This window comes from Athene cunicularia (assembly GCF_003259725.1).
Source record: "Athene cunicularia isolate RWA chromosome 22 unlocalized genomic scaffold, athCun1 chr22_part1, whole genome shotgun sequence".
NCBI classification, from domain to species: Eukaryota; Metazoa; Chordata; class Aves; order Strigiformes; family Strigidae; genus Athene; species Athene cunicularia.
The window spans coordinates 4,877,028-4,895,229 of record NW_020799128.1 but is presented as its reverse complement, the minus strand read 5'-3'; the positions used below and the strand labels follow the sequence as shown (position 1 = coordinate 4,895,229).

The 18,202-nt window shown below is 37.0% G+C and overlaps 1 protein-coding gene across 1 annotated transcript in view; it reads left to right on the top strand.

Annotated features, from left to right (window-relative positions):
- Window positions 1-18,202, top strand: part of KAT6A (lysine acetyltransferase 6A) — a 45,239-nt gene that overhangs the window by 2,905 nt on the left and 24,132 nt on the right. Inside the window, exon 3 of the mRNA XM_026863052.1 lies at window positions 17,589-17,697. Within this exon, the coding sequence (XP_026718853.1) occupies window positions 17,589-17,697 (109 nt within the window). The remainder of the gene's footprint in view (window positions 1-17,588; window positions 17,698-18,202) is intronic.

The following is an 18,202-nucleotide window of genomic DNA, read 5'->3' as shown; positions in this document are numbered from 1 at the left end:
GGGGGGGGGGGGGGGGGGGGGGGGGGGGGGGGGGGGGGGGGGGGGGGGGGGGGGGGGGGGGGGGGGGGGGGGGGGGGGGGGGCTTATGTTTTAAACTAACATCCTAAATTGCTCTTCATGTACCATCTCTGTGCAGTGTAACCAGTGCTGAGTTTCATACTAGTTTAAGTCATTTTGAAGGTACAATATTAAAACAACTATGTAGAATTTGCCAGTGTTAATTGACTGGCAGGGTTGGTTACTATTCTGTACCAGTTATCTATTTCCGTATGTTTTGGTGGGTTGTTGTTTGTTTTGTTTGGTTTTTTTTTAAATGCAGACACTATGTGATAATCTTCCTTCACTCTACTGTTCTATGTTAAATCTCAACCGGTTATGCAGGTGCAAAAGGCTTACTATGTTGTAGTAATTTTCTTGGCTTACTGGATGAGTGGTAAGGAATTTTGGGTATTGTGGGTTTGTTTTAGGGGTTTTGGGGGTTTGTTTGGGGATTTTTAAAATGGAATTATTCCGTACAGATTCTTTGGGAGTATTGTGACAATGTGTTTCTCTTGATTGTTAGAAGAGCCTTGGCAACAACATGAAAAAAAGTTCAACCCTCCCAAACCTGAGAAATCCTAGTGACCTGTCTCTTGTTTGCTCTTGTTAATCTTTTATCCTTGCACTGTTTGGTCTTTAACATCCATTTAAGAACTCTCTATATATCATATGATCCAATTTTATGAATCTTAAAGGCATAATATTTTTTCCTTTCACTTGTTCAAACAGAGCTTCCACTCAGCTGCAAGTGTTTGCCTGTCTGTTTCATAGTAGTGTCACTTTATTTAGATGCCTAGAAGTGAATATTCAGTTTTGGATATTTTCTGGTGTATTATGAAACTGAGTACCTTACAAGAGATCTATGAAATTTGAGGGTTAAATTTTTTTAAACAAAATGAACATAAAGCAGCACTACAGAGCGCTTTTTTTTTTTTTAATAAATATTACTTGCTCTTTTTTTTGTTTTATTTTTCATCTCGGAGTTCTGTGAACACCACATTCTAGCATTCAAGGGCAAAAAAAATGGCAAGTTATCATGATTTACCAGGTAGTAATGACATGCTGCTGACATTATGGTTTTGAAATCCCTGGCCTACAAGCACTACTTGAATAAAAACAAGCAAACAGAAAAAAAAACCTGCTGATGGGCAGAGCTCAGTGCTGAAATTTGCTTATCTGTTAGTGATGATGGCTGACCAAAGAAGAGTTGTCTTTTAATTTCAGTTTTAAGCACTATGTGTGCCTTCACTCATGTGAAGGCTTTAGGGAAGTGGCCTTTTCTTTCTCAACTTCTTGTAGTTCAGAGGCTAAAATGGGAATTGCAGTTAAGGGCTATTTTTGCGATGTTTTGGATACTGCACTTGACTTTGGTGGTGTTTCTGAGATAGGTGTCAGGCTGGTAAGATTCAATACATACCCCTGTTGTGGACAGAAAGAAAGGAGGGGGCAGGCAAATTTTTGCAATACCTAAAAGGGAGTTCACACTGAAATTGTAGTGAAAGAAAGGCTGGTTGAGTTGTGAGCACTAACCCTTTAACATAGCTGGAAGTGAGGAAGTGTAGATGTCAGACCTCCCATACTAGGTCAGCCAAAGAGGTGTAAGTGTGGAGCAAAGAAGTTCCATGCTGAGTCCACTATCCATCAGTGACATCTGTAGGGAACAAGCAGTGCTGTGCAAACGACTCTAAAATAAGTAATCCCACTATTACAGTGCAATTTCTATAGTAAAGCCCTGATTAAATATGCATGAAATAATTCTTTAAAGTATAACTGTCACTTCCGTTTCATGTGTAATTAGTGTGCTTGTAGACTGAAACAGGACTTTAACTTTTTAAAGTTTTTCTTGAGGAAAAATTACTGTATGTTAGTATTTGTTGGGAGGAACTGTTTCATTTCTTGAAACTTCCTACTAATTTTTTTTTAAATGCTTTTTCTGAGGTGAGAGAAGAAAATTCATTGGTGCTGCTTTGGAAGCCATAACTTACCTTAAATTAATGCCATGTATCTTTAGATAGTTGAGGGCAGAAATTTTTTTCATCTTCCTAACAGCTAAACATCAACAGTGGTACAGTTTTAACATATACTGGCTATTGAGATGTCTTTGGAATAGAAAGGCTTGACACAAGTATGAAGAAAAAAATTAGTATCTTGATGAGATTTTTCCAGGATACTTTCCCAATACTTGATTGGGTTTTTAGGGTTTGGGGTTTTTTATGGGGGTGGTGGTGTCATGACTGGGGCAACTGCTGTGGAGATGATTTAGGAAGCTAATTTAATGGTACTGACACCTTGCATCTATGCCAGAGTTTACCATAGCCATTGCAAAGATAAAGCAAGTGGTGTTTTGCTCTTCAGCTGCTGTGGTTTGTAGCACAGTTTATTACTATTAAATGAAATTGTTGGTTTAAGCTAATGTTCTGTGTTGTGAAATTCAGCTGATGCTGGAGGGAGAGAATCTCTGAGAGTGAAGGGACAGAGAGGGCAGGACAGGGCAGTAGCCTCTTTAATCATCTCTGTTGTGAACTGGCACATCATCAGAGGCCTTGGCTGCATGCTATTGAGTTGGTCATGCAACCTGTGATACCTTTGTGTTATCTGTACACTAATACCTTTAGTTCTTTGCTTACCTTTTGGCACAAAAGGTGGGTTGCATTTGCCAGACAATAAAGACTGATTTCTCTCTCTTATAGGCACTTAGTTTGAGATAATCTGTTTGTGCATTTGAAGCCCAAAAAGTAATGAGTATCTGATGCTTATGTACAAATATCAAATGCATATAATATATTTAATTGTGAGAAACATTATGCAGTTGTGTGCTGCATCTCTAGAATGCTGGGGGAAAGTATTGCAGATTACAATACTTTAAGTGTCATTTTTGATCAGGAACTTTGAAATAAATAACGCGCTTTTTTGCCTTTTTTTTTCCTGTTTGAAACAGAAGAGCTCACTGAACCTATGTTAGTCTGGAAAGCCCTGGGCTGACTGCCTGAGCAGTTGTGACTTGTACAGTAGCCTTTATTTGTAGGGCTGTGGTACCTAGTAGTTCAGATCATATTGTGTTGGCACTGTACAAAAGTGTAACTGAAAAGCATCTTGTTTTAGAAGGTTGGCATTTAGTGTGAAATAAGGCAATACCCATGAGATGGAGAGCACAAAATAATAACTATCTATGTAACAAATAACGGTCATGTATATTAGCTACATGCTGAAAATTTTAGTCATGTCTTTTAGTCCTTGTAAACCATATGCATTCATGGTTTTGAGATTACAAAAAGTTATACTGTATGTTATGGAAGTACTTACTGCAGGGTATATCTTCCTTTGGAATCATTTAGTATTATTTTAAAATTGTATAGTATGTTGGTCAAGCTAGAAGGAGTAACACAGCCACAGCTTCAGTACTAGCTTTAGTCAAAAACCAATGGAGATGTGGGAGATCAGAACATAGTACTTGTAACACAGTTTGCTTGGACTTTTATACCTTATTAATGCAGCAGGTTTTGATAAATGCTAAAGCTGTTATTCCCAGAGTGCTGAAGTTTCATTACTCTGCATGTTCTGTTTATGTATTCATTGTCAACAAATGCAGTAATAACATATTTAACAAATAGGAATTAAATTTACCATTTGTATGATCTATGTGTGGTGGTGGTTGTTTTTTTTTTCAGTATGACTACAATTAACAAGTACTGTATATTAATGTAGTATTACTACAAAGCAAGAATTCCTGCACTAGTACAAGACTACTACAATACAATAATGCTGAGTACTGTTTAAGAGCAAAGACCTCTTGGGACATTGTTGTGAGGAACTAAGCTGTAGTAAGATGCAGGTCTTAAGGCTGGAAGCTCTAGATAAAAACAATTTGCTCTGCTTTTGTTGCTACTTGTTACAGAACACAGGTTAAAAAGGTTGTAAGAATTATTATTAAAAAAAGATGTTATCACATCAGCTAAATGAAATAATTGATCTACATGTTGGAAGTTTCCAGAGCATTTGTAATTTGATCTCAGAACAACAGTAGGACTTCTTCCACAATTAAAAAGAAAATACAGATGGTATTAATTGATCTCCATTTGCACTTTCCTTGAAACTGTCTTTTATGTCAGTTAAAACTGGATAGGGCTGTAGCAACCCTTAAGTTAAATTTCTTAATATTGTCCTGCGGTACAACTGAGAGTATAAAAATAAAATTCTGAAAGTGCTTCCTAAAAAAAAAAAAAGAGGGAAATTTTTGTGGCTGAAAAAGAGGAGGAATTTTTAAAGTAGATTACCTGTGCTGGTATCTCGTGTGTTCATTATGGCATGTCTTTTTACTAGTTTTATGCTGCTATTTATATCTGTTAGTACTTATCAGTCACCTTAACTGTGAGTTGTTATACATGCATCCTCCTATAGGACTTCCCTCTTGAAAATAATAGTTCTAGATCCCAGTGTGCACTCGTGTCTATCACATGAAGCCAAACTTGTATCTTTTTAGAAAGTTCATATGCTTTGAGGGCATCATGGTTGTTTTGAAAACCTTTAAACATACAATAGCTATTGCTATATTATGCCTGGTTTAGGTTAATAACTGTTAATTCCGTGTCTTAAAGCAAAGGACTGTCCCATTACTGGTAAGGAAGTTATTTGTGGATTGGTCTGGGTGGAGCACATAAATGATCTGCAACCAGAGCATTGTAATTACATTTTGAGAGCTCACCCTTGCCTCTCCAAGGGTGCTCTTCAAGCTTTGGCTCCCAGCTAGAGGAGGATTAGGATTCATTCTTTTCCAGCGGGTTGTGTGGAAGAGAAGGCTATAGTTCTATCTAAAAAAAAATCATGGTTGATAACAGATGGCCTCCATCTGTACTCTGTGTAACTCTGGAAACTCAAGTGCTAAAAATTTACTTTGACTTGATTCACTCGATTAGTGAACAGGTGTAGTAGCTCTTAGTTAATAGAGTAAGAGTAAGCATGTCAGAAATGTTACTGGGATGCTATGAGACAGTGCATTCAGGGTGGAATGGTACCAAGAGGGGCTCTGGCAGTATTTGGAGAAGTGGTAACTGGAAGTCAAAGTTTGTGACTGTGGGAAGACATCAGATGTTGTGATGAGTACCAGCGTCAGTGGGGTGCTACTGTGGAGGAAGTGTTTTTAACGGCATTCTCTGACACAGTTTCAGAAGAAGCTGATTATAGGATAGGTGCTTAAAAAGGAGGAGACTAGTCCAATATGTTGGTTTGGATCCATGTTGTTAGCCCTTTCTGCACTGTGGATTGTTGACAGATATGGAATGACACATCTCTTAAGTTTGGTTAATAAAGGAACCTTGTTTACTACAGAGCTTTAAAGTATTGTCAGACAGGGAGGAGGGTGGATGATGGAGAACATTGCTAAATAAACAACAGCTTGGTTACAGTGTTAGATTTGTTATGTAGCAAGGGAAGAAACAGCAGAGAGAATGAGGGCAGATAATTCTGTACCTGCCCTTCCTCTAGTCTCACAGCAATTTTATCTTATAAAGTCATAGTGGTGGTAGGAAAAACAGTTAAAAAGGTATAAATACTAAATGAAGTAATGTCATTTCAGTTGAAAGATAGGTTCCATGTTCTTAAAATAAGTACAAACATGCAATCAATAGAAAATCTGGCAAACAAATCCTGTGTGACAGACTGCTGAATCTTTCTGCCTCTCTGGAGTAGGTGGATAGATAGGTTTTACTCCTCCTTGCCTCATTGAAGGGTTTCAGAGTAAATTTATCCTAATGAGTTACAAGTCACGTTAGTATTCATTCCACCTATTTGGCTTTTCTCTTTATTTGCTGTGTAAATTTGACTTATTTTTCCATCCTCACCAATTTTTTCTGACTGTGTGAACACCTTTCCTTGGAACAGCTATTAGTGCCGCTTCATGTATTGGATGAGAAATTGTAGCTCATTGCTTGTTTCATTGTCCGACAGTCTGGCAGTCTTTCCATTGTTACTGCTATTGTAGTAAATCTGGTCTCACAGTCAGATTAAAAAGAAGGGAGGGAGAAGGGTGTCCAGAAAGAATGGCCCCTGCACAGCAGACAGAATCCCATTGATAATATATTTGCTTGTTTTGAGTTACTTTTGAAGGCCAGTTCAGTCTGTGGACCCATCTATGAACAGTGAATTCTGGGTTGAAAATACTGGATCTTTCGAGAACGTTTCTATGAAGACCTATGAATTATTAAAACTTCTGATTATCAATACTTCTATCAGTTCACTGTATTTATGAAAGTTGGATAGAACAAATTATGAATCTTGGTATACAGCTAAAGACCTGCACAAGTGTTGTTAAAAATATGAGAATGGAGCTCTTCCTTTTCTGGAATATTTGCTTTTATCTTCATCAGCAAGTTGAGTCACCATTCTGTCTCCATTTATTCATATGTAAACTGGAAATTACGTCAGAACTAAAGGTGTTCTGAATTATAAAGGAAATTACCATTTCTATGCATTTCTTCCCATTTCTGTTAAACTGTCCCATCTAATCTTATAAATCCAGAAAAGTTGGTGATGGATACAGCTTTTACGTGTGTGTACATTTGACTTCATTTAAAATTCTTGAACAATATACAGCCTCTCCCAGGCATTAGGTATGTCCTCAGTCTTTGAGACTCAATCCTGGATATTTAGTAATGAGGTGTTTTGATTGGAGTGCTGGATCTCTGAACTTGTCTGGACTCATAGTGAATTCCTTGAAGGTGTGTGTGGAAGGAAAGTAATTCTGCTGTTCAGTGGTACAATGACTAAGCTTTAGAAACTGCTAATCATTAAGGTGCATGCAGAATCTTTAGCGTGATCTCAGGAAAAAGTAGATGCACTTGCTTTGTGCTGCTATGCTGCTACCAATTTTATTTTTTTTAATATACATCCATAAACATACAGTGACTGAGTGCCTTCAGCACAAACTTCACCTGGCTTTGCAAATTCAGGGTACCTTTGTATGGGCAGTCTTTCGCCAGCAGAGCTGTTTAGAAAAGGTTTTGTCTGCACCTGTCTGGGTTTTTGCCATGTTGCTGTATGAGGCTGCTCATGTGGGAATGATCTGTGCTTGTGCAGACAGCAAAGGGTGTGGAAGAGTGCTGTGAGAGGACTGTGGGTCAAGAATGTGGGACTTCTGTTAAATCTTACCATCAAGAGTGTTACACTGAGCAGTGGATTTTGATAGTAAAGAATTATATGCATAATGTTTATTTTCTTTTTCTTCCTCTCCAATCTCATGTACAAGGTGGTAGAGCTTCAAAAAGTAGGATTTAGTCCTGGAGTTGCACTTGTGTGGGTATCCTGAGCAAACTACAAATAACAGCCTTGTATCAGATGGATGTTTTTAATGTGCACTCAGTTCTCATCCACGGTTCCTTTTGTGCCTTTTCTCTTACCATGTTTATGTGGGCCCCTGCATTGTGTTAAATATTTTTGTTCATTCATGATTGTTTTCTAACTGAAGTATTTTCCCTTCTTTTAAGGATGCAGTTAATGTGGAAGTAAAGCAGTATTTAAAGATGGAGTATTACCTATATGGACAGAAGGTGGTGGTTTTTTTTTCTCTGAAGACCGAAGTATCATGGAAAGCAAACTGTTTTCAGTGGGAGTAGTTAAGATAGTAGTTTACTGCTTATTTGAGGGATGTGTTTTGACTTTGTAGCTGTGAAAGTCTGTGACTTTTTAGAAACATTTTTTCATCTAAAATTGAGTTATATAATAATGTTTTACTTCTAAGACAGCATCCTTTATTTTCTTGAAAATTAGGAAGCTGCCAAAGTACATAAGAGAGCTTACAGGATATAGCTTCAGTAACTTGAACTGCCAGGTTCCTGAATCAGTGTCAAATGAAGGGGGTTTCTTTATACTGCAAATAAAGAAATTTGAGCCTCCCTTCCCTCCTGCCCACCCCCAACCCCCTGTTTGCAGGCAGGAAGTCTTGGCATGTGATTCTGATTGTGACGTACAAATCTTGAATTGTTTTAATCCTCTAATTAGAGGACGTGTTAGCTCTGGGAAGATTATTTAATAGTTGGCTCTGTAAATATTTCCAGTTGTCATTCTGTAAAGTTCTTATCTTGTGCATGTCTAATAGTAAGGCAATTTCTTCAGTTTGAATGTCAGTCCCAAGTAAAATCTGTTGCTTTTTTTTGGTAGGTCTCCAGATGTTATAACAACTGCATAGAATTCAGCCTGTATGTACTGCAGTAGCATAAACTACTAACCTTCACACTTCACTTCGCACTTGTAGCAGCATTTCAGATGTTCTTTCCGAGTCCTTCCTGAAAACGTAGCACTTACTTTGAATGTCTCTTGATTTATTTTTTTTCTTTTTAAATGACCTTTTTATGTTTCTCTTAGGAACAGGTATGTATTTCATGCTTGTCCTTTCTTCTGTATACTCTTTATCTTTTCTCCCTTACCCTTGTTTTAATGTAGGCTATCATTCTGCCATATAAATATGCCTGTTTCTTTCAAGTGAGACTCAACTAAGTGAATTGGAGACAAAATATCCATTGACACAGGCAAACATATGTGTGTTGTTATAATAGTTTTTCATGTGTCTATTAAAATATATTTAGCAGTGTTTTCTTGAACATAAAAAGTATCTTAAGGAATTTCTGGGTTTACTTTCAGTTGTTTTGTATTTTTTCTTTACCATACTCTCTGGAGAGAGTGTTAAGAATTATGATTTGGTAACTCGGGTGGAAACAGAAGGGTGAGTCGTTCACCAGGTTAAAAAGCCTGAACCCCTTGCTGTCACATGTTGATGCTACTGATTAGTATTTCCCAAATTATGCTGTTTTCCTTATATACAGCAAAAATTACTTTGGTAATATAAAATTCATTAGTTCTGGTTTTATTGAGGCATGGAACTGAAGCAATTTTCTCCCCTAGTCACTGATCCAAAAGGCATGGAATCTAGGTTTTGTGATGCCCCACTCACTCACTGAAACATGTTTCTTCATGTTTGAAATAATTTTCTTCACGTGGTGTAGGTTGTACTTCCCCTCTGGCTTTTCTGGTTCATCTACTCTTTCCAGTAGCTTCAGCATTTCAGGCAGACCTTTGCAACAGCATGGGCTATTTGAAGTGAGGAGTAATGATTTGTCTCTTGTTTAAAAACAGACACACAAAAAAACATTACGTAGCATGAATTCTCAGAAGCTAGCTATTGGTGCTTCTGAATCATAACTTCTTAGCTAAGAAACAAATGTACTGTAGTGGGGGTGGTTCTGTAAATCCTAGTTGTGGTAGGTTCTCTCTGTGGAGGGAGGGCTCACATTCAGGACGTCTCAAAGAGCAAAGCAAAAAAAACCCTGAAAAAGTTGGTGTGATTGTATGTGTTTCTTTTACACTAGCTTTAATTTTACACCTCATCGATTCCAACAACAATAACTACTGCAGGCAGATGTGTGATGATGGGGAAGAGGCAGTCCTGGTATCCAGTAAGCTTCTGATGGTATTAAAATATCTGCAGGAAGAAAAGTACATTCAGATTACTGATGGTGATCGCTGTGTCAATGTGGGCTACAGAGTTGGCTGTGAGTTTTGAGGCATTTTTCTGCCTCACTTTTTCTGAATTAAGATGACTGCAAAGCAGATGGATTGGCCAAAACTGAGATTTTAAAATTCCCTCCCCCGCCCCCTTTTTCCATAGGCACTTCTCTGTAGTCGCCTTTAGGAGGGGATACAGTCTGTGAAATCTGTAGAGCACGTTTGGTTTCTAGACATCCTTTGTATAGTAACAACATGTGCTGAGACGCTGGCAGGCTGTAAGACACTGTCAGTCCAATTTGTTCAGGCTCCCTCGCTGGATCTGGTGACATCACACAGATAGATGTGCTTGCGAGAAAAACAGCAGAAGGAGTTGAATGTCTGCCAGAAATTTTCGTATGAAACTGAGCTGGCTGCTTCCAGCCTTGTTTTCACGAATCTTTCATTGTGTGCTTGCATTTTTCACTTGCCAGGATGTTCTTTGCTGAACAAACACAGCAGCACTGAAATCTCTCCATACTTAGCATAACACAGTCTCACAGAGAAGCTTTGGAGGAGTGGTCTGATCTCCACATTGAAAGTTATTCCAATTCATTAAATTATTCTAAATAATTTTGAATTCTAGTAGAATTTTATTCATTAGTTCCCCAAACTCTAGCTGATTTGTTTTTTTAAATGTAGTTAAATGTTTGCAGTTTGTCAGAGGTGGTAAATACAGGAAACACTGAAGCTGTGAAAGATAGTCTTTGATCTGGTTCTTCCAAAGCTAGAATGTTTATGTGTGGACATCCAAATGTGAAGGACTATGGGGATGAACAGGGTGTGCACAAATACTGGCTAGAAGAGATAAGAAAGACAACCTTAGACTGTTGGCTGTACAGAGGTTTTATAAAATCCTCTTTGATTATATGAATTGCTCATGTACTTCCTGCAGAGCATACATGAAATAATTTACTTCTTCCCTGAAAAGTTGTATGAATGTTCCAACTTTGCTTTCACAGATGTTATAGCCACTCTTAGATAATGCCAGCTGTGCTTGGGGAATTTTTTTTCTGTGAAATGGTATATACTTTCTGCTCCTGTTTGCAGGAAAGTATTTATATTCAAGGAAAAAAATTAATTGCAAGACAGCTAATGAAATTCACTGCTGAGATTATCTAGTCAGTAACCTATAGAAAAATAGGAGATAGGGAGAACCATAAAAAATATAACTGTTCATGTGTTCTAATGTTTTATGAGGAATATGCAGCTATTATGGTCATAAAAGCATTCTGTAACTACCTCATTCACATAGCTGGAAAATGTATGTAATCATAGGAAGCTATCATTGAATCTGAAACAGTTCAGATGTGAGCTATTAATACAGTGAATTCCCCATGACTTGTCTGTAGGGGCCACAGTAGTACTGCTTTTTTAACACAAGAACGAAGTATATTGCACTGCAACTAGTGAAGCAGTCGTAGAAGACTCTTGGGTGTCTTGGCAACATTGGGTGGCAGTCGTGGGAGTATCATTAAAGTTTGGTTACTTAGATTACTTGAATGAACTTTATTTGTAGGGCATCTTTTCCTGCAAATTAGGTTTCTTCTGCCTAATGTCATATACTTTGCAGCTACATGAGGATTTTGGAGCTGAAGTTGGATAGAGTCATGTACAAGGTGAATAGAAGCATAGTTAACTGCAGTTTGATATTAGGTTACTGGTAAGTACACATGCAGTGTGGACTGTGAAAGTAATTTTGGGGCTTGTTCTTAGTGAAGCAGGATGGCAGTCTGAAATACATCAGACACAAGCTCACTTGGTTGTACCTGTTTTTTCATGCTCACTGCTCTTTAGTGCCATGTTGCTGTTACATTATAATAATATTCTAAAACACCTCAGTAAAATGTTCAGCTACCCTAGATTGCACAATTGCTTCAGGTTTTCCCTTCAAGTCAAACAGATGAAAGAAAAATAATTCTTTCCTTACTCATTCCAGTTAACATCTAGTAGTAATGCATACACACCGCTGAATGGAAATAGCTGAAATGACAATGAAAACATTGAAGTTGTTGTGTTTCAGTGTAATCATGCTGAAATTGAACTCTAATATCAAAATTTGAGAAAGGGAAATGTTTCCTTTTTACAGCCAAGTAAATCAAAAGTGGAGATTATTGTTGACACCGTTGTTGGTAAGGTGGAAGTGTCCTGGCTTGCCAGGAGAAAGAGCAAATACACTTTGGGGTACTGCTGCCTGGAGTAAGCTCTTGCTCCAAAGGAAAATATAATTCCTTGGTTAGAGGATTACACAATTCATGCTCTGACAGATTTTTGTCAGGGAGTGTCTCTGAGATTGCCGTGTTGCTAACTGTCTATTATAAAATATTAACTTTTAAGAGCACTTCTTAGTTTAAACAAAAAACAAGGACTTTTGTTTAAAGCTCTGGATTTTTTTTTTCCACTGTGTCTCTTCCTGTACTGTCCTTTCTCATGGAAGGTGAGGGAGCAAATTAAAGAAGGAAGCTGACATGTTCTTTAGGATGTACTAGTAAAACTACCTTCAACGAAAAGGCTTGGAGAGTAGCAGGTGGTTTTCATATTTAAAAAAATGTAGGACTGAAGCTCAGGAAGTTTTCATTCTGACAGCAATCCACTGACTGACTAGAGATATGCTTATAAAAGATAAATTTATAAATCTGGTATGGTAGTGTTATCTTTTTTCCCAAAGGCAAACTGCCTCATTAATGTACTAGACACTTTTAAAGCATGTCAGATTATATAAGTGAGTTAACTCCTAGGGTTTGATTTCCCAGAACCATGGCAGTTTCTTACAGGGTTTGCACCAAAAAAAAAAAAAAAAAAAAAGATGGGTTTGAGACAGATAAAAATAAACAGTAGGTCAAAGTGTGTATAGTTTCCTCCCAGGAAAAGAAATATAAAGAAATATTGTAGTCTCTCGGATCAAAAAAACAGAGGTCCCAACAACATTCACTGATGCTCATAATGCAGCCTTCACTGTTGTATTGATGCTAGCTGGGTGCTCTTTTTGGGGTGTGATGGCATTAGTGGTTTTTGCCATCAGGAGAAAGGTGGTAGCTGTAAATATTGGTCAAAGGGGCATAGCTACCTACAGTCTCTTCTGAGCTTGGATGTCTTTCAGAGCTTTGATCAGATTGCTTCCAGAAATTACAGTGATTGACATGTCACTTACATGTTCGTATACAGTGTAGTGGGTGATACTGCTGTTCATTGCTGCTGGCTTCTGTGCCAGAAGGAGTGAACTGCCATCAGTCTTACTCTGCACTGCAAAAACTATTCTGATGTGCTCTGTATGTAGTTTAACAAGTTGATATTTTATAATTACTTCTACAAAAACTAACCACAGCGTTGGACCAGCAAGATGTGAAGATGCAGTTGATGTTGAGGGGATTGATACTTTCAGTGGATAATAGTATCACTGGTATCCAGAAATGTCTGCTGTCACTTGTGAAATGTCTGTTCTTGTATGAATAAGTTGCACGTACTTGGTAAGAAATTTATATGTGTGGGCATGTGTAAGTCATATAAAACTATCAAACAGTACTCATGGTAGAGTCTAACATATAATTTAAATTAAAGCTTGGACCAACAGGTGAATTTTGATGTAGTGTAGTAAATATTGCTTGAAGTATACAGTAGGATTAAATGCACAATATTTCTTTATAATACATTTAAACAGCCAATTTTTAAATTCCATTTACCATCCTATTGTTCTTTGATTAATAAGTATATAGAACTGCAGCATTCAGTGCCACAAGATTTCCCAATATGTAAGAAAGAATTGGCAGAACAGATGTATTTAATGCATCTAAGCTGTTAATTGTTGTTCTTTAGGAAAATGTACAGAAAGAGATATAGTAAACGTCAGAAAGACTGGAAGTCTTAGTAGTATCAGCTGTTGGCATATGAACTGTAACTCGGGGGGATTTTTAAATGGGAACTACTTAGGATTGCCAAAGAGGGCATCTCATGGCATCGTGTGGTAGGATTACCTCAGTAGCTGTTTCCCAAAACAAAGAATAAATATTTGTTGACTATTTCTGCCTTTCTTCATGTTTTCAGTAATTCCATGATGTTTTGTAAGATTCTTTACCCATAATACATTTGAAAGAGATTCTTATTATCTATACATCTGCTGGCTATGGATTTCTCTTATATTTGTTACTTGACTTGCATATAGAAAATAATAATTTAAGGCTGTGCCTATCTAACTGTCAGGAATTGGTTCATCTGCCTTCGCTTTGTCAGAATGGTTTCTCTATATTCATGTTTTATAGTTCTCCCATGTATAAATACATTTAGTGTCCAGTTCATTTCTAGGTCATTCCTGAGTATATGAAATCCTGGGTATATTAATTCCTGTAGGTCATCTATTTTGAAAACTATTTCCATATCCTGCTGTTATGTGAATATTGAAGCTAGACATACAATCCTAATAATAGTCTCAATAATCTAATTTTTATTTTATATTCTTCTTGTATTTGTCTAATATTTAATCATATAAAGCAAAAATAGATCAGAAATACTTATTCCTTTTTTTCCATCATTTACAGTTTTATCATCTGTTCCCTGCAAGGAGCCTGTTCTATTTCTTTCTCCCTTTCCCTTCTTGTAGTTTGTTCTGTTCTCTTTATTTTTCTTACTTGCTGCCCAATAATAATTTGTAAATTCTTACTGTACCTTTCATGTATACCTAATACTGCTGGCAAAAATCTTACAATCTTCTTGTCTCTTCAAGTGCTACTGTGATTACATATACAATAGAAAACAAAATTCTTCTGATTATTTAATTGTTACTGTATGTTGACAGCACTTCTTAGTACTTACCTTCAACAGTTTGATTCTATATATCCAGGTTTGCAGAGTAGGTATTTTAGGCTTATGTCAAATCTCTGAATTTTACAGCCCTTTGAACTAAAGCCATAAATGTTTTCTTGAGATACATAAGCGATTTAGATGGAAATTTGGTACAGACTTCAGTTCTGAAAGTTTATCATCCCTTTTGTATTAAGAAAAAACAAACAACATTTTGTGCTTGTTCTGTTTTATTACAGTATCACAGAGATTATTCTGTATTCAGAGCAAGGAAGTGCTGGGGTTTTGGATCATGGTTTCTTTTTGTATTTTTTGGCAATCTTCATTTGCTTAATTATTTATGCATTGAATTGGTAACTTAAAAGCCAACAGAAGTGTGTAGAGTAATATAAATGTTTTTGTCAGAGCTTGGTTGTCAGTCTTAACCATTCTCTGCTTCATTGCTTTTTTTTTTAATACCAGATGTAAATCTCAGCATTTGATAGTGCAGCTTTAATGGCACATTGGCTCTTAACTGTGAGTTAAAAATCGGTAAATTGTTTGTGTCAGCAAGTAAGATTTAGCCAGGTGAAATTGATGCTGTTGAATGTTCAGTCTTATTAAAGTTTAACTATTAGAAAGAACAAATGTTCCTCTTTTACCTTGTGTCTGAATGTAGTTGAGATTCTCTATGCAACTTTATCATAACCTCAGACTGAAATGAGAGGAAAAAGAATGATTCTGAGCTGTGAAATTATGTTTGCTGAGTATTTCTGGCAAAACCGCACTTCTAATATTATGGAAGTTACAATTTGCTTTATTTAAAATAAGCTAAAGAGTTTTGTAAATTTTTATTTTTAACTGACTGAAGTGATATATGACCAAATAAAAAGAATGGAATGAACGAACGTGCCAAACTGGATTCTAAAGGATTCTAGACATTTTTACTGCAGCTTTGTGGTGGCTCAAGATACTGCATTTCTTTTGGAGATGACCAGCAGATGCCTAGACAGGGATCACTGCATTCTCTTGTTCTCATGCTGATCTGCTTGTTGACATTAGTCAAAGAATTTTCTCTGAGCGTTTTCTTATCTGAAAATGGGAATGGTGCTTATCTACTTTGTGTAGTATTGAAATACAAATAAAATAGCAAAAAATGAAGCAGTTACTATCTTATAGGCAGGATGAAGGTTAATAATAACTTTTTCCAAGAGGTAGTAAGTATTCCTCAGGAAGAAGAGATTGAAGGTAAGAAGACAAGTGAATGTTTCTCAGAAGGTGGAGGGTAAATGTAATTCCTGAAATCTTAATTTTAAAGAAGTTAAAGCATTGACAGACCCTTAATACAGCTTTTCTCCCCAGTAAACGTCATACTGACTGGGAGCAGCTAGCTGTCTGACACCTAGGATCCAATCATGAACAAGAAGAAAAGGATCTGTGTACAACTGGTCCTCTCTCTGTTAAAAGAGGATGGGGGATCTCTACATAGCTGATTTTAGCCAACGTTACTATGGTGACTGTGGCTGGAAAGATACATCCTAACTTCCTGTGGAAGTGAAGATGCTAGCTTCCTCCTCCCACTTGGATATTAATGATTTGTATGCTTGGCATAACTGTCTACAATTGTCTTATTTTCTCCCTTTCTCAAAAGGAGCAGAAACTGGAATCCTGCAGTTAACTAAACCTGTGAATGTATTTCAGGATGAAATATTTTGACGGGCAGGTGATTTTTGTATTAGTTTACACTTCAGCATCATCTGGGATTTACTGAAAGGCTAAGATAAACACTTGTGTTCAGATGAGGAATGTTAGGCTTTCATTCCCAAGTAGTCATTTCACATTCTGTGGCTTAATTTTGAAATACCAAATTGCCTGACATGTTTTGATTGTTTCCATCTAGTGGATGTTTTAAGGAACACACCTCAGTCTGTAAGGATACTTTGGTGTACAGAGCCAGTAAAGATACAGCTTGAAAATTCTAGTTTCTATATTACTGTACTATAAACCAACTTGATCTCTGCAAGACACTGTTCTGGATATAGCTTTTGCTTTGGCTTAGCCAGAGTAAAGACTTCTTGAAGTTCTTCTGGCATATGCTTCCATACAATAATTAACAGTATGTGCGTATGTAGCTGCATAATATACTCTGAAAAAGGTATTTGTGAAATCATTAACTATAACGTGATACAGCTATATAAAGAATGTGTCTCAAAACTTACCATAACCTAACATTTTTTTGTTTCCAGCGTTTTTAATGTGACTTTAGCTTTTTTTTTTTTTAATTTGATACATACTTGCTCTGGAAACTACAAATCACAGACTTGTCTTGGAAGATGCAGAATCAGATTAGAGAGAATTTGCTAGATTATGAAATCTAACCTTAATATTACTGGAGATAAGACTATCCTTTCCCTCTCATTAGTTGATCAAGTGCCACTTTAAAGCAATCAGTTACTGCACTTGTTACCTTTTTGAGGAGGCTGTTGTAGAATGTCAGTCCTTTGGTTTAAAAACCTCTGCGTATTCCAGGCCAAATGTATTGTTGGCTAGTTAATATCTATTTGTTATTTCACTAGGGTTGTGCCTTATCTTAAATACATCTTTTTCTCTACATGGTGTTTAAGCCCCCTGAACTTTTTTAGAGAGCGCAAACCTTTTCATCTGCTGCCTTAGAGTGCTAAACAGCATACTCACATAAATTCTTGCAAGATAATTTTCATTTCTCATAACCATGTTAATAGTTGTACAGTTGTTGTTCTATAGTACATTTTATTCCAGGTAATGTATTGCAGTTCTTGATGATGGCACTGTTGCTTTCTGGATACTTGATGGGGATTTCTAAGACTACTGTGTTATGGGGTCATCTCTGCCTTTTTTCCACCACTGCATCACCTCATAGCTTATTCATTTGTTGACAAATTAAGGCACCAACTGTCTCTTAACTTCGTATTCAGTTATGTATTAATTTATAGCCGTCTTTCCCAGCTTGTTTTTACAAGTTTCCCCTAGTCCTGGAATTCCATTCTCTTTTCCTTTGTACCTGGGATTATGTCTCTTGTCTCTGAAGTTCTGACTTATATTCAGGTTACAGTTAATGCAGTATTGTGTGGTGAGAACCAACTAAAATCTGTGAGACGCAGTGTATGTTACATACTGTTTACATACCATATGTCTTGTGTGATTTTGTGTATCATGGTTTGCTCCCTTGATACACTCAGTGCTTTTATTGTCTGTTTTCCTCACAGCCGGTTGCTGAACCAATTCCAATCTGCAGTTTCTGCCTTGGTACAAAAGAGCAGAATCGGGAGAAGAAACCTGAAGAGCTCATCTCTTGTGCTGACTGTGGCAACAGTGGTAGGTGACCATTTACAGTGCTGCTAGTAATAACCCATCCACTTGAGCTTGGTACAGTGACTGCTACTGACCCATACATATGAGGGGTACGCATCTAATAATAACCTGGCTTCTTGAAACAGAAGTCTGGTATAGTGACTACTCCTGACCAGTACATATGAGAAGTATGCATCTATGCCGTATAATCCAGTTTGTTCAGCAGATCTCATGCTCTCAGAGGGGAGACAGTTAAGTTAATCTACCTTAAGTAGTTCATTTAGGTCCTGGAGCTTTCTTTAAAAATGTGGTAATGATGACCAGTTTTACCATGTTTTGCAATTCAGTTATGAAAAATTACCTTGGTGTTCTTCTGTATGTGAGCCTGCTACTTCCTATCCAGGTTATTTGTTTTTGTGTTATAAGTAGGTAAGAGTAGAAGCACCTAAAAAATAGGAGTATCTGGATAACCAAAATTCTGCATGGGAATACATGATTGATAAAGTAATCTCTCTGTGAGCTATCCATG